Source organism: Emydura macquarii, unplaced genomic scaffold, assembly GCF_026122565.2.
Source record: "Emydura macquarii macquarii isolate MOO-44397 ecotype Brisbane River unplaced genomic scaffold, CSIRO-AGI_Emac_v2 contig_2422, whole genome shotgun sequence".
In the NCBI taxonomy this organism is placed as follows: domain Eukaryota; kingdom Metazoa; phylum Chordata; order Testudines; family Chelidae; genus Emydura; species Emydura macquarii.
The window spans coordinates 37,267,851-37,284,808 of NW_027132559.1; the positions used below are offsets into that span (position 1 = coordinate 37,267,851).

Genomic DNA, 16,958 nt, shown 5'->3' on the forward strand with positions numbered 1-16,958 from the left:
CACCACTCAACCGTATGCTGAGATTAACAGGGCTCCTTTGCTTTTGCTACCTCTTTGTTTGTCTCCCAGCACTGTTAATCAGTTATAACACTGACATCAGGGCACCCCCCCCCCCTTTTAATTCACAACCTCCTGCTGTTAGTTGCTATTCTTGCCACACATACCTCTTCAATCCCTTTGTCATATAAATTACACTCTATTTGAATGCTGAATACCTAATCGAGTTTAGAAGTTATCATCTAAACTCATTTGCAGCCATTTTCTGACCAAGGCGCACCTGGCATGTAATTTATCATACATCACTGTTTATATCATGGGCATCTGGGCCATGGGTGCTCCAGCCACTTACTCCTTGGTGTATTTGGCCCTTTTGGTGATGTCCCTTAGATTACTGCAATTTGATAATTAGATTTATCAAACTGCCTAATCCGGCTTCCACTGCAGCAATTCTACTAGGACTTTCATGTTCTGCTATCATTCCTACCTATCATTAGGGGAATAATATATTAGCATTAATTGATATGATGACTCTGATTACATGAATCTATGGAACAGAATAATGGAAAGAGACAAAAGTTTCTGTCAATCAATCTATTTTGAATAATTTAGGGCCCAATCCTTATTGAATTAAAAACTACAGGACTTGGGTCCTATATCTTTTCTGTTCCTTTTTTGGCCTAAGATCAGTGAAAACGCAATAAATTGAATAACTGCTGGCATTACCTCTTGAATACTTGACATTGAATCCAGTATGTGTGGCACTGTTGTCAGACCTAAACCTCATGTACATGACAGCTCCTGAAGACCTTTGTATGCCTGGCAGAGAACTTCCACACAGCTTGCCAAGCACTGGTGCACTGGAGTCAGCCCCATCACGTAACTCAAGGTAACTGGAGGCACAACTAAAATAGGAGGAACTTTTCTGTTTAATTTGCAGCAACAATTGATTTACAACATATCAGCAAGTACCTGAAACCTTCAAGCAACAAAATTGTACACTTGTCCAGAGCCAGTGTGAGTAGGAAAAAGGCATAGCGACAGAGCCAGACAAGTTCACAGATGACGATATGGCTTGAATCAATGATAGTGCCAGAAATGCCTAAATGGGTCACAATACCACACCAAGCTCTGTTTACAACCTGATAATCTGACATGGCTATTAACGGTAATAAAAAGGCTTTAAATAATTTCACTGTTTAATGTGCAGAATTTTTAAATATTTACCCTTTAAATGATTCTTTTAAAAACACGTTCCCTATTAAAGATCTTCAGTGACTATCGAATTAAATAACTGCAGTGGGACTGATCAAAGCTATCTATAGGGGTTCATCAATCCAAATAAGTGGGCCCCAATAAGAGACAAAAACATCTTTAAAATACAAGACAGCTTCGTTTATGGAGTGATAGCTGATAGCGGTGTGAAGCAGCTTATACATCACCTAGGAGGTTCAAACCGCTATCGTGGAAAGGGGACACAGGTGGCTAGGGGTATTTGTGGAATCCACCTACCTGCACCAGCTTTTCAGAACCTAGCACTATTATGGGCAGATATGGCAGATTCCTGCAATACCCTGGACAAACCTTCCTGAATTAATGTAAGCCTGACTGAATTATGTTTAAGTATTTTAGGAGCTCATTGTATTAAAAATACAACTTTTGTGGGACTGTATGTAACGTCTCTAGGGAGGAGACCTGACTGATGTAAACCCTGGCTGGGAAGTGCTGTGAGTTTCAAAGGACTATTTGAAGCAATGTGAACTTTTAAAGTTAAGCAAGTTTCCTAGGAAATGTAAATTCCCCACCTCTGGACCCAACCTTTTGAAGCTACTCCTGGAGGAGAAAACCATTGCCTGATTCATTACCTAGTCACAGTCTCTAAGGATCAAAACCCAAACCATATAAAGGAAAAAAATCACATATTCAAGGTGTACTTGTTCTGAGCCAAAGTGGTTATGAACCTGTAATTGCAGGAAAACCCCCTGGTGTGGTTTGAAGGACTGTTCACCTGCCAGAACCCTTGTTGGAGTTGGGGTGATTTCTGTAAGCCTTTTAGAATCCATGTAAGTTCTTTTATTGTGATTAATGTTTTTCTCTGTAATGCTTTTACCTTAAGAATAAATTTGCTTGTTTAGAAATAGCTGTGATATAACTGTGGGCAATTACGCTGTTTATAGCCTCTGTGAAAGGAAGGCAAAGCAAGCCTGCTAAGGCAATCTGCCTTGCTGGGGAATTCATGGTGTAAGCATGGAATTGTGCATCCTGGAAATACCCCACTCAGAAGTGAGGGAGACGCATGTCTCTGCCCAAGTGATGGCTGGGGAGCTGGAACCCTGACAATGAATCTTCCTGGACCATTGAGGGAGAAAACAGGTTCAGTTGTATGGAACTGTTACAGTGTCAATTGGTGTAACTCCATTGAAGTCAGTGGACTTCAACTGCTTAGCAAACGGGGATATGGAGTTATATGTCTGCTGAATGCACGGCATACAGAGAGCACAGACCAAATGAGAGGACACAGTACAAACCCCCAAGTGTGCTGTGGAAGCAGGGAATGTGAGCGTTTTATAGCTGTGGTGAATCAGTCGGTGCCCACTGGCCACAAATCTGAGTAGGAAGGGAGCAGAGGGCATAGAATTTACAGAAGAGATCCCCCTGCCATATGAGCTTCCTCCATCCCTGTTGTTTTTTTTTTTAATCGTTATCAAATATTAAAAAGGCCAGGGAAGTACTGGCAATGTAAAGGTTCCAGACATCTCTCTCAAAAGTTTCCAAAGCATCCTAGTTGTAAATTTTGGAGTATATACTACTGGGGAACTAGGGAACATACTGATATGGTAATACAGAAAGAAAAATGAAAATGGAGTGCCTCAGTAAATGTATGCAAAATAAATGTAGATATATACTTGGGTGAAGGTTCAATGTAAAACTGATCTTCAAACTGCAGCTCCACTGCCCCTCCATTAGGCGCTGTTATGATCCAGACACAGTCAGCATGCTGTGGATAGTTGTTTGGATAGTTGGGGGAAGATACATATCCACTGGGACTGGAATCACTGATATAAATATTCCCTCCACAAGCTTGGAAAGAGAAGTTTAAGAACAACATGTTAAAGAAAACATGTGAGGTGTTCAAAACAAATAAGGACCAACTTCTATTGGTGAGGGAGACAAGCTTTTGCGCTATACAGAGCTCTTCTTCAAGTTTGGGCTGTAGAAGAAAAGCTCTGTGTAGCTCAATAGCTTGCCTCTCTCACCAGTGGAAGTTGGTCCAATAGAAGGTATCACCTCACCCATCTTGCCTCTCTAATATCCTGGGACCAACATCGCTACAACTACACTGCATACAAAACAAGTAAATCATCCATATACTCAGTCACAATTTATTTTCAATGGATTACATTTACCACACAAACACACTCTCATTTTTGTGTTGAATGATATTCTAGCCAGTTAAACCTAGATTTTCTGGACTCCTTGATAACCAAAGGCCCATTTATCCTATCAAAATTAATACAACAATCCCGACAACTGCACTGACTGACACTCTCCTCCCACGGTGCTCCTAACCTCAGGTAAGCATAAGGAGGAAAACTTTATACTTTATTCTTGAAGAATTCCTAACATTTAGAAAACTGAAGTTAAGGATTGGATCTTTCGTGAAACATTCTCACTTTCCCTTTCCAAAAAACCCTGAAATGTAAAAGTCAAGATGATATTAAATCAAATGAGAAATGACATTTAAGGCAAACTCAAGTACTTGTTCAGGTTCTTTGCCATACTAAGATACCTTTATTTAGCAGCTAGCAGCTTTCTGATTAAAATATATTTAGTAATGCTAATGGATACAGTGAGTCAATCCAAGTCTCTAAAGTGAAGTGCTAGAAATATATACAGTATCTATATCAATAGCTCTTACTATACATAGCATTTCTAATGGAAGGAGTAGGAAGAAAAAGAGGAGTTACAAATGTGCGAAAGAGACAGAGAGAGATAGTAGGTTACCTGAGCTGTGTTTAATCAACATTATTTAAATGAGAGCTGCAAATGTCCTAAGAGACATGTGTTCGCCTGAAATACTTTGGGAACAGCTGAAGATGCCAGGCCCCTGATTTATGCCAGCTGAGGATGTGGCCTGCCACCTCTTCATTCTTTCAAAAATGCCAGTTCCTGCAGGGGATGTTATTTTCTCAGCTGAGGAGGAAACTTTTGTGGAATGTTATCGTTTCTGCCAATGCACTAGGTTAAACTCATTCCTGCTGCAACTCAGTATTTGCAGTATGCGGAGGCAAGCAGGTTCTTGTTTCTAAGTTGCCTTCCTTCCCTGTATTAACTGTTGAAGTCTCCCCGTAACCTGTGTCCAACTTCCCCAGATGCAGGAGAGAAATAGCTTCAGCCCAACAGCCAGGGAAATTAGAGATACTACTAATGAAAAGTGTCTTATTAACATATTGTAAGGATGTAGGGACTAAAACCCACATCCTCCAAGCTGATGATCCCACAGTGCCACCAGGAGGCCCTGCAGACCCACAGCCAGGGAGCACTGTGGAGAATAGGCAGTACTGATCAAGGGCACCAAAGTAACTACCCTGCAGCCCTCTGATTGGCCAACCACTCTATTTAATCCTGAAGGGTGCCCCAGGAAGTTGTCTGGGCAAAAACAAAGACTTTGAGTCTGCTGTGATTCTAGACCTCATCTTATCTCCTGACCTCAGGCCTCTGATCCCAGCCTGACTCTGACCCTGACTTTTGCCTTCTGACTCTAGTCTGGTCCTACCTCTGATCTCTGGCTCCGGCCTATCTCTGGCCATGATTCCTGCCTCCCAATTCAAGCCTGGTACTACCTCTGATCTCCGGTTTCCAACCCCAGCCTGACTTTGACCCAACTCTTATTTACTGAAGCCAGCTCTAGCAATTCCTTCAACCTCTGATCACTGACTACCCTCATTGACATGTGGATTCCAGCCCCGCTGTGACTGCTAGGCCAGACTGCCTACACCCTGGTCCGTTACAAACGTGTGGAACACTTGTGCAGTGTGCATTTCAAATCATTTACAGAGAAGTCATTTTTGCAGATACTGGTTTGTTTTACCAGATTACAGTCTCTCCACGGTAAGTGTAGTTGTAGCTGTGTTGGTCCCAGGATATTAGAGAGAGAAGGTGGATGAGGTGATATCTTTTATTGAACCAACTATTGGTGAGAGAGACAAGCTTTCGAGTCACACAGAGTTCTTCATCAGCTCTGGGAAAGGTGCTCCCAGCATCACAGCACAACGCAAGGTGGAACAGATTGTTTAGCATAAGGAGCTTAAATTAATTATTCGTCTAGACACTAAAAATCATGGACTGAACAGAAGCCCTGGATTTATGGTTTATTACAACAACTGGAATCCACTCACGCCCTCCTCTTGGCCTATGACTGCAGAAGTGTTAACGGGCCACTCTACCATGAATGCTCCCTTACACTATGTGAGCTACGTCCCTTACATTTATGCTAAACAATCTGTTCCGCCTTGCATTCTGCTGTGAGGCTGGGAGTATCTTTTTTCAGACCCGAAGAAGAGCTCTGTGTGGCTTGAAAGCTTGTATCTCTCACCAACAGAAATTGGTCTAATAAAAGATATTACCTCACCCATCCTTTCTCTCCAGGTTAAGTCATTTATTATAAAAATCATGCATTAGAAAGAACAAATTCTGCGTTTTTTTCTTGAATTTTCAGAACTTGGGTTTGATTTTGACACTCACCCAGACTCTTAGCCTCATACTTCAGTTTGAACCCTTGGCCTGCATTACTGCTGTCAGAAATGAAGTGGACGAACAGCTGATTGTCTGTCGTGTACATGGTAGAAAAAGAGCTGCTACCACAAAACCGCCCATTCCTTCCACTGGTCCCCAAAGGTGGGGCAGAGTCATCCAATCCATTTTTAAGCTAGAAGGAAATTGTTAAAATTGTTCAAGCACACAGCTATAAACCTTAAGGAATGCTCTAGCCGATACAAGAACAAACCCAAACATAAATCTTGAAAAAAGCGTTTCTCCCTTTAATTTACTGTACCAGTAAATCTGCATCTCTAAGTAAAGCTTTGAAAAACAGCAAGACAACTCTAAATGATTTTTTTCACTTTCCTGTTGTTACTAATAATACCATAACATAGAGAAGCCCTAGTTTATGGGCCAGTTTCTGGAAACCAAGTGACAACACCTAGAGCTGATCCCCTCACCTCCACATAGTCCCCATGGCTGCAGGAAGCATCCTCACTTTGGACTTGGAATGGTTGTTCAAAATGGACAGCCACAATGAATCCACTGGTAACCAATACATGCCAGGAACAATTGAGATTGGGTGCATAGGCCTGAGGATAGCTGGGGGATGTGATCACTTCCCTGTCTGCATGCAAATAGCCACCACAACCTGAAAGAAGGGAAAGGAGATGAGGAAGAAAAAGTCATCTTAATTTATTCAAATAATTATGCAAAGTATTATAAAAACATCTTCAAAATTGATGCGATTGTTAAGCCAAACACTGAGGCAAGAATCTGAACAACTGTGTGGGATGTGCATTAGTGCACATCCTGAATAGTCTGCCCAGTTCCAGGCCACATGCAAGTCTGCTAGTAGATTGTCCAGGTTGTATGCTGACACACAACAAACAATCTGGAGCTGAAATCTGGCTTTTTAGTATGGCAGACCAATGAATAGTGCACTGTGCTTGGTGCATGTGAGGAGGGGAGGCATAGGTGTCTTTACGCCACCTTTCCTCATGCATTCCTCCTAGCACCAATCCTGGCCCTCAGCACAGGTTGTAAGTTGGAGCTGCCTCAAGGCTGTCCACTCAAGACCCTGACATGCCCCTCCCTGCCTCTGCCCATTCTGGAATGCACTCTACACCACTCTGTGTGTGTGTGGAGGGTGGAAGTGGGGGAGGGGATTTCAGAACTGCTCACTAGGAGCAGGCAGCAGGACAATCCTCAACTGCTGCCTTCAGACATCTTTGTCTTTCAGGGACTTACAAGGGTCCAAGGATCTGGGCCTGTGTCTATTTTGTGTTTGCGATTTGATTCATTTATTTGCATCTCCAAGTTGGAGGTTCCCTTCTCTTTCATTCCCCACTTCCCCATCTCTCAACAATTGCATTTGGTTCTTGAGCTAGCATCAACTTTCACATTTCTGAGTATATTATGCAATTCTTAACCACATAAGAACTGTTGTAACATTTCTTCATACACTGTACATTTTGCAGGCTATAATTTTTGTATTTCAGAATAGTGATATAGCTGAGTACTGCTTCGTAATAGTAGAACTCTGGACAAAGGACAAAGTTTACCTTAGTAGTGTAAGGAACTTAAGAAAATGTGGTTTTGGAATACGTGAACAGATGCTTCATGCAATTACTTGGATAGATTGCCGACAGCTGTGGCAGGCAGCTATGCTAAAAATGTAGGCTATAACTACTTCCTTCCTTATACAGTTTTCAGTGGCAAGGCAGATTAAAGATAAATTTGGGGGGAGGGAGTGGGACTTACTTTTGTGATAAGAAGCATTAAACCCAGCACCAGTGACACTTGCATCTGTAGTGAACTGAATGAACAAGGCCTCTCCAGTAGATCTTATTGGCTCAGGAATGTCTCGACCGCATATGGTGGCCAGTACTGGGGCAAGGTTATTGTCTCCTAAGATCAAAAGAGGACATGTCAACATTAAAAATAGCAGAAGTCTTAATTTGCTAACAGTGTTTCAGTCAAAGTTGTTCACACACTTTTCTAGACCTTCACCATCCTGTGTTGCTTGGCTTGATATTAGCCTGCACACAGCTTCAGCACAGAAGAAGAATACTGATTTTGGAACAGGCTCATGTGACTGATAAATTAAAGCAAAATTTGATTTTACAGATGTATTTATTAATTTTAAGTACACACACAATAGACAAGGATATTTTATAAACTGGGGCTCTTTGTGTTTCACACTGTCAAATGGTACCAAGATTTCTCACCATCTCTGATGACAAGTTTGTCGTAGTTGCATGAACTATGAGATTCTATGTCTAGGGCCAGGATGTTGAACTCCACAGTGGATTCTGGAGCTCTGATAATCCAGGTACAGTCAGCAAAATTTCTGTAGTTCCTGGGCCAGCCTGGCGAGAAGAGGAACGAAGGTGTTTCTCCAGTCATGGCAATACCACCACACACACCTGCCGTGCAAAAAGAAATAAATTTTAAAAATCTTCTTTTATAAAATTAAAAGTTTTTCTTCTCTATAATCTAATTTGACAGTCCCTCACTGAAAGCAGTGTGGATACAATGGTGCTACATGTCAATACTATGTTAAGGTACTCCTACAAGCACTTGCCTGGCAATGAACAGGGAATCCCTGACTGTGCCCCACATCTGGAGCCAAGAGAACTTACTCCCCTTTTCTCCCCTGTGTGGCAGTGATCTGGCTCTAACTTACTAGTAGAAAGATCTATGATAGGACTCAACAAAACAAGAGAAAACATAAAATAAATCAGATTAACACTGGCTTTATACCAGAAAGTGAGTTTACACACACACACACAAAACCATGCTAGAGAAGTGCTAGTCATTAGAAGTAGCTAGAGTAAACAAGACACACCTAGTGCTAAATTAGTCTGCCTACCTCTTCCAGTTCAGAATTCACATATGTTGGTTTGAAAATAGGAACCAAATCAGGAGCCCAAGTTAATCTTAACTTTGTCTCGTTTAACTTGCTCAGATACGATAAATAGATTCACGGTCCCATTTCTTGCAGAAGGTGTTTATCTCACACAAGAGATATATATTCATGCTGAACTCTTTTTCTTTTGCTTATAGGACATTTTGGATTAAATATGTCCTGTACATCCCTAAAGATCTGTGTGGGGTTGAATATCAGGGCTTCTAAACAGTATTCCATGAGCTTGTTAGTCATTTTCCTCATGCAAGTGACAAATCCTCCAAGAATGTTATTAAACGGAAAATACTTTTCCATGTAGGCATGCAAAATATTTGGCCCTCCTCAAATGCCAGAAAGGGCTTGAGAATCCTTAACTCCTCCAACAAATATGGAGCTTCACTTTTAAAACAATGTAAAACACTGTATTTGAGAGTGGAACAACAATACAAATCAACAAAAATAATAATGATCAATAACAGTGATAATACAGGTCTCGCCTCCATCACCATGCACCCTTTAATTGGAACAGGATTTAGTGCCTCGCCAGTTTATCACTCTTAACAAACTAACCAATAGTGTCCTTTTCAGAGACAAACCTCTAGCAATGGTGTATCTAGTGGCTGGAGAAGCTTCCATTGCATACCAGTCCAAAAGAAAGCCCTTTCCATTCACAGAAGAATCAGACTGGAATTGGACTGTGATAGAACTGCCAGAGGAGATGAAAGACGAAGGAGCAGTGCCACAGTATGCTGAGATAAGACGAAAATGAGTGCTGGGCCCATCGTAAATCTATAAGGAGAAAGAGAGAACGGAACAGCAGTGATGTTTTTCTGTCCCACTCCCCCCCGCCATAACCAGCATAACTGTTACCATTGTTATTGTTTTAATTTTGCGCCTTTAGGACTAGTTAAGGCTGGCAATAGTGCAAATGAAACCAATGAAGTGTAGGCAATGTCACTGCAAAGTTTTGGTGCTACACCGCTGTGAACTGGACTCTTGAGGAAGATAATCCCATTTCCAAATAAATGAGACAGAATTGAAGCTTCAGCCTAATTCCATTCTAGATAATCAAAAATATTGGCAAAAGCCCTTCTGCTTCACCCACGACATATGGTGCTTTCCCACCGGAAGGATCAGTACTGAAGCCATCAAACTCAACTCATTGCCCCTTACAGACTGTTCTTTCAGGACATTAACTGGAAAAGGCCACTGGTGTATCGCTGTTCTTTGCTGAGGAAAGAATAATAAAATGCATTCTTCAAGCAATTTCTTTAGATCCACATAAATATTTGAATTAACACTTTGTAAGCCAAAAATCTCAATGTGTTCAAGATGCTTTTGTTTTACTAGCATTCAGAACCAACTTCGTGACCCCCACATAAACACAAGAGAGAGAAACCTGGAAAGAAGATTCAAAATGTTCAATTACGGATCAGATCCTGAGTGGGCATAAGTCACCATAGCTTGAAGCCAATGGAGCCATGCTGATTTACACATGCTGAAGATCTAGCTCAATGATTTAAACATGAGGAACTTGTTAAGCTCAATGGACAGAAAGAAAAAAAAATCCAGCATGTTAAAATATGAGACAAGATGGAAGGAAGAGAAATAACATGTGCGTGTTAGTGAACTACTTGTAAATGTCTGGTTATAGAAGGGGATTAAATCAAAGGCCAATCATTGGATCAACTGGTAGAAAAACAAAGTCTAAAAAGAGTCATACTAATGTAAGTTTAGAGGGAGAATCAAAGCAGAGAAATGATAAACAGGTTTCATGCTAGTCTGTTACTGCTGTTACTAGGCTTTAGTTTGCACTGTGTTTCATGCCATTTTTAAGTATGAAAACTAAATTCAGACCTCATTGGAATCACATCAGGGATGAATTTGGCCCTGATAGCCTGAAAGTATACTTGGACACAAAACCATGCAGAGAAGTGAGGGGAAATACAAACTGGCCAGTTCAGCTGAGCAGGTGATGTTGTAACTTGCTGCTGGTCTAGGCCAGCAACAAATTATTAATCCTCCAGAGCAAAGAAGAAACAGGCAAGAAATGGTGCAGCTTGTTCAAGACTTTGCCAAAAGGCACAATCTAGCCCTATCATATCAACCTTCCCATTTTCTGTGGCCAACGTTTTTTTCAAATTAAGGCTAGGCTACTGCAAATCCTTACGCACATGTGTAAAATTAAATGCATGTGTAGATGTTTCCAGGATCAGGTGCCTATAATTAGGTATTGGAGATGTTGAGTAGATAAATACAATTCCTACTGTCTGCAATTGGAACTCAGAATATCTGAAGCTCCTAAATTTGAAAATTTTATATTGTGCCTTTATTAACTTATTTTTGTCAGCCTATAAAGCATTTTAAATGCCCAGTTGGGTGATATCTGGTATTTCCTATTAGTGAGCAAACATGCATTAACATTATCTAGAACAAGTAATTATTCAAAAGGAATGCAGGAAAGCAAACGGCCTAATGTGGGCCTTTGAAAAGTCTTCTCACTCCTCACTTAGCCTGCTTTATTCATTATTTCTATCACAATTTATAAAAAGTGACCTCACCTTTAATTTGTCGTAATAGCAATTGTAATGATCTTCAATGTCCATCTGCAGGATCCGACCATGGATAACATGAGACGCATTGACACTTATCTTCCACTGGTAATTGGAGTTGTGAGGATAGTTTCTGGGCCACAGTGGAGAAGCAATTTGTCCACTGGTTCCTACAATATCGTTTCCATATACTGAAAAACAACAAGGAGACTACCAATGATAATGTTTCTCATAATAGTTTATTTTTAAAGAGTAAACTTTGCAACAGGGTCAAAATTTGAAAAAAAAAAGCTTCATTAAGCTGTATAATTGCATTTATTTAGAGCTAGAGTGAGCTTTAAGGCACAGCTCTGTGTCACAGGCAACCCCAGGATACATAGCCCTGTCACAATTACTTCCTGACTCTGGAGGGATTATAGTCTACAGAAAATTACTCAGCTGTGCTGACCAGCATGTAGGGGAAATGCAACCAAGGCTTTGTGCATTCCTTACCCCTCCTTGCCCACCTGCTCCTGGGCGGAGGGGGAGAGAGTAAGCAGGAAATGGTCTTTAATGAGGAAAAGTGCCTGTGGGTGTACTGGTCATAATGGTTTTAATTTGACTGGGCTATGACCCCTTGGAAATACCACTTTGTGCCTCCACAGACCATTAAAAATTATAAGAGCACTAAAGTTGCAAAATCAGAAAAACTATGCTGGACATAGGTAACGTGGCAGTGTACTGTAAAATGTAATGAAGGTAGGAAGTGAGAGACCTACTGTACTGCACACATACTGTGCACAGATGAGGGACAACCTTCTACATACCTAGTAATGTGTGTTGGAATTGCAAAAGTTTACCAAGGGATGTGGTAAATTCTCCATCACTTACCAGTCTTTAGATCAAGATTGGATGTCTTTTTAAAATACATGCCCTAGCTCAACAAGGAGTTATTGGGCTCAGTGCAGGAACTGTTGGGTAAAATTCAATGGCCTCTTATGCAGCAAGTTAGACCAGATGATCATAATGGTTCCTTCTGGCCTTTGTATCTATGAAGTGACAGCATCTGCTTTTCTTCTGTCCTAATTCTGCTGCACTGGTTATGTTGTTTAGCTCCCAAATCAGAGGTTCCAAGGGTCAGACAGGAGAATGAACATTTCTATACATTTGTGCCCTTTATGATACATTATAAACCTAATGGAAAGTTGAGAATAAAGGGCTAATTTCCTATTATGGCTATTGACTAATAAGAAAAGCTTGGTATTTTGAACACGAACACTGCACACACATTGATTTCTCAAGATTTAATAGTAACAATGATATCGGGGTCAGACAGTTCTTACTCCAGGATGCAGTCAATGCCTTGGGTTACCCTAAATTATTCCTGCAAGTAGCCTGTGCCCAGTTCCTGACAAAACAGTACTATTGCTTTGATAATCTGAGAACAATTTTATCTAGTGAGAATTGTATTTAGAAAATGGTGACTGAAAAAGAGAACATAGTCACAGTTTGTATAATCTGAAAAAATTTCTGCCCACACAAGGATGATATGATCAAACTAAAGTAAATAATAATATCTATTCTGGCTAGTACTTTTTTTTTAAATGGTATAACAATAATAATAAATTAGCTCTTTTTAACAGTAAAACACAAAACACATTACAAAGGAGGTCATTATTCCCATTTTATAGATGGAGAAACTGAGGCACAGGGAAACAAAGTGACTTGCCCAGGTCAGCCAGCAGGCCAGGGGCAGAACCAGGAATAAAGACTAGGTGTCCTGGGTTCCAGTCCTGTGTTCCATCCAATAGGTCATGCTGCCTCTCTATAATTTTATTTCTAATTCTGGTGTTCAGAATATACTTATCTAAAATGTAATCAGGCATACAAAAACTCTGTCCAGTCATGTTAGAGACAAGGCAGGTATTAAATAACATTTTATGTACATTAATTTTAAATTATCTTGGGTGAAATCCTGCCCCCATTGAAATCCGTGAGAGTTTTTCCAGGATATCATCCTTTATTTTTAAATATACCTTTTTTCCTTACTATTGGAAGTGCTCTGCAAAATGGTAATTTATTTTTCAATGAAATAATATTTACTTACAGTGAGCAAATGTGGCCCTAAAGCCAACAGCACTGTCTGAGCCATCAGAGACAAATTTGACCCATAGGATGTGTCCAATGATGGATGTGTAATTCGAAGGTAAGGAGTTTCCACAGAATCGTCCCACCAGCTCACCCATGTCACTCCCTTTGCGAATCTCCAGATAATCCTTGTTGCAATCTTCACTATGTTCCAGCTGGAACGATCTGTTTCAGTTGCAGAAAGCAGAAACATTAAGATTATTGTGCATGTACTATAGAAACACACTGCAGAATTTGCCATACTAGATCAGCCCATTCATCCAACTATAATCTGATATTCTTCCCACCAGCAATGGACAATACTAATACTAAAGAAGAAGCAAAAATACCCCCAAATAAGCAAGCAAGCAAGCAAGCAAGCAAACCCTTCCATAAACCAATACATCTAATCAATTTTGCAATGTTGCACACAGTACAAAAATTCCTTCCTCACCCCCATATATCTGATTACAAAGCTTTAGTTTGCATAGCTAAGTTTTCATTTCTTAAACAGATTTTTGGTTCTCAAAAGAAGTGCAAGGTTTTTGACATGCCCATATTATATATATTATATTATATACTACTATATTATATATAGTCGATGTTTTGTACAGTGTTGAGGTTATGTTTAAACTCACATAGGATGGCTAGAATAATGAAACATATGAAACTTAAAACTATACTTATGTCAGTATTTATCAACCTGTGCCCACGTACATCTACATGCAGATTTCCAGTGCACTCTCTGATGATGAAGCAATTTCAAAAGGCCATATGCTTACTTGAAGTTTATCCAACATGAAATCTTATCTCCTCTCCTCCTTACCTTCTCAACTTTTTCTTCCTTCATGGCTTCAAATATGCCAGAGCCCCTCTCCATTCTCTCCGTTTTCCATAATCCATCTAACTTTGAATATTTTTATCACTTTCTGTCTTTTGTCTGCTGAGCATGAGGTAAGATGAACTCTAAGGCTTTCCCATCATACGTGCCCCAGTATACAGTGTATGTCAATGATAGGGATCCTCTGAAGCACTGGTTTTCAACCTGTGATTGCATATCCCCGGGGGTCCGCAAACTATGTCAAGATTTCCAAAGGGGTCCGCACCTCCATTTGAAATTTTTGAGAGATCCGCAAATGAAAAAAGGTTGAAAACCACTGCTCTGGAGGATGTAAGATTAGAATTGAGTGACCAAGTTATTTGCTGAGCTCTATGTGTAGAGGAGGGCTCATAAGCAGAGGATCCATTACAGACTTCAAGGACCTGAAAGGCTGTGACCGAAAGCACCCCTGTATTCACATCCTACACACTATTGTAATAATCTTTGTAGAAAATGTGCCTTGTAAGGTATCATTTGAAAACTAATAACTTGCTGGTCAATAATATCATACTGAAATGCATGTAGCAACATTATATGTAAAGTATTGAATTCCCCCATATGATGTTATTAGCATATGTTCAAAACCAGACAGCCCTGCCTAGGCAAAAGTTGTTAAACAGGCCTGTCCTAAAAAAGGAATGTGTGTTTACCTCAGTTTACATATAAGCAGTTAACAAGACCAGCAAGACAGCAAGGGCAGCAGATGGCAGGAAACAGAACAATTTGCATTTTGAGCAAACATATGTGGAGGAAGAAAAAGCATGGAGCCTCCTTTATAACCAGACTCCATGTCACCTTCTTCACTGTTTGGATAGACTTTAATTTGAAGAGTAACCTTCAGAAGAATTCACTTCAAAATTTCACTGGACTACAAAAGAAAGGGCAGAAAACCCCAAGTTAGCTCTCTGTCACCTAAGAATTCAAAGGCAGCAGCACTGTTGAGCCTCTGGGAGCAATCCTGACCAAGGAAAGGGTCAGTCACCATCTTGCTGGGAGAGAAAGGCCATTTTAAACAAAGCCTAGAACCAAATCTTACTAGATAAAGTTTTAGACTTTTGAATGTGTGTTTTCATTTTTATTTGCTGGTAACTATTTCTAACTTTATCTCTTGTACCTGAATTCATTTCAGATCCTCTCTGCTTGTGTTAATAAACTTGTTTTATTTTTAATCTAAACCAATCCAGTACTGCATTTAAACTGAACTGTCTGGTAACTCCAGTTAAAGTAATGAACTGTTGAATATTTTCCCCTTACAGGGGCAACAAACCTCAATATCTGAGATGTCCAGGATAGGGCCAGGTAGTGCAGAACATATGTTTTTTGGAAAAATCTGGAATAGGGAGTGTGTTGGCGGGGTCACGCTGCAAGAAGTAACCAAGGCTGGTGGAAGCCAGAGTGGAACTGTAGACAGGCTGCTGGGATCAGAGCCGTTGAACCAGGCTGTCTAGCACGCAGACATTCAGGGTATGACCTGCATGTTGGTAAGCTGGTTGTGAGCAGCCCAGGTTGGGATCTACAACAGTTAAGTACTGTGAGGTGCCCAAGGTTCTGGGGCAGGCAATGACACAACCCATCACTGGTCTGGATTGCATCCCAGAATGTGACAGCAGCCTAGTGGAAATGGTCAGGAGATCAGGGGAAGTCAAGTAGAGGCCAGAGGATCTTGGTGGAGGTTGTGAGGAGGAGGCATTGCTTTTCAGAACTAGAGCTGGGGAATGTTTTGGTCCCCACACCAGGCAATATTGGAATGCGAGTAGGTGAACATACCTCCCAAGAAAGCATAGCGACCTCTCCTAATGGGAGCCCGGGCCTGCTGTGGGAATGGGGCCTGTGGCAAGGGATGTGGGGAAACTGGATGGATTCCTGACTAAAGTGACTATACTGAGCTTGTACAGTTTTGCTTTAAAGTTTTAACTTGTGTCTCCAGGTCTGTGTGAATCTCAACCTCAAATAAAGTTAGGGGTTGTGCTGCCCAGCAAAGAAACTAGAAAGCAAATGTATGTGATTAAAACTGATTAAAACCAATTAAAACTGATCCAAACCCTTTGAAAGAGATTTTACATTAGAACAAAAAAGTTGAGGAGGTTCAGTCTGTTTTTTAAATTACTCTGTTCATAGATTGCTAATTACTGCAGCAACTGATCTGAATGCTAGATGGGAACTAAAATAACACAAACTCGCCGCATTTCTTATTGAGTTATTTTGAATCAACCCAATGTCCTTTTCAAAAGCCAGTCATGAATATAAAAATAAGGATCCCAGAAAGTGCCTTCAACAGCTAATGCACAAGATAGTTTTGCTTTTAGATTCTGGTCACCCCTCCTTCCCTTCAGGCCAGAATATATCCATATGTCTCCAGTGTACAAACCCACTGTGAAATAGGTCCAACTACCCATATGGATACACTTTGGATTAATTTAGAGCAAACCCTCAACTTGCAAGACAGGCAATTTTGTAAGACTAATATAAAGAAGATGAATACATACTGGCAAAGAAACGTTATAAAATCCCAATAGTCAACTAAATAAAATAAATATCTCGTTCCTACTGACTGCCCAAAAATCTCCTAGCATTTCTTGATTTGGCCTTTTGGTTACATGCAACTGATGAACAGGCGGTTACATCCACTAAGGATCAGACATTATATCTGTATATATATTCCACTAAGTGTATCTGCTTCACCCTCTACACTTGTTTTGGGTAAGAAAATTGCTATTTGTTATTATTTTTAGCAAATAACTTGAAAATATGT

General features: G+C 40.4%; 1 protein-coding gene across 4 annotated transcripts in view; it reads right to left on the reverse strand.

Moving 5' to 3' along the window:
• Positions 1–16,958, reverse strand: part of CUBN (cubilin) — a 196,380-nt gene that overhangs the window by 60,600 nt on the left and 118,822 nt on the right. For all 4 annotated transcript variants that reach the window (XM_067562300.1, XM_067562301.1, XM_067562299.1 and 1 more), the window contains 9 exons: positions 13,307–13,512; positions 11,230–11,411; positions 9,265–9,457; positions 7,989–8,186; positions 7,522–7,668; positions 6,219–6,409; positions 5,743–5,926; positions 2,904–3,078; positions 724–902 (listed from right to left, as the gene is read on the reverse strand). In XM_067562300.1, coding sequence (XP_067418401.1) covers positions 724–902; positions 2,904–3,078; positions 5,743–5,926; positions 6,219–6,409; positions 7,522–7,668; positions 7,989–8,186; positions 9,265–9,457; positions 11,230–11,411; positions 13,307–13,512 — 1,655 coding nt within the window. The remainder of the gene's footprint in view (positions 1–723; positions 903–2,903; positions 3,079–5,742; positions 5,927–6,218; positions 6,410–7,521; positions 7,669–7,988; positions 8,187–9,264; positions 9,458–11,229; positions 11,412–13,306; positions 13,513–16,958) is intronic.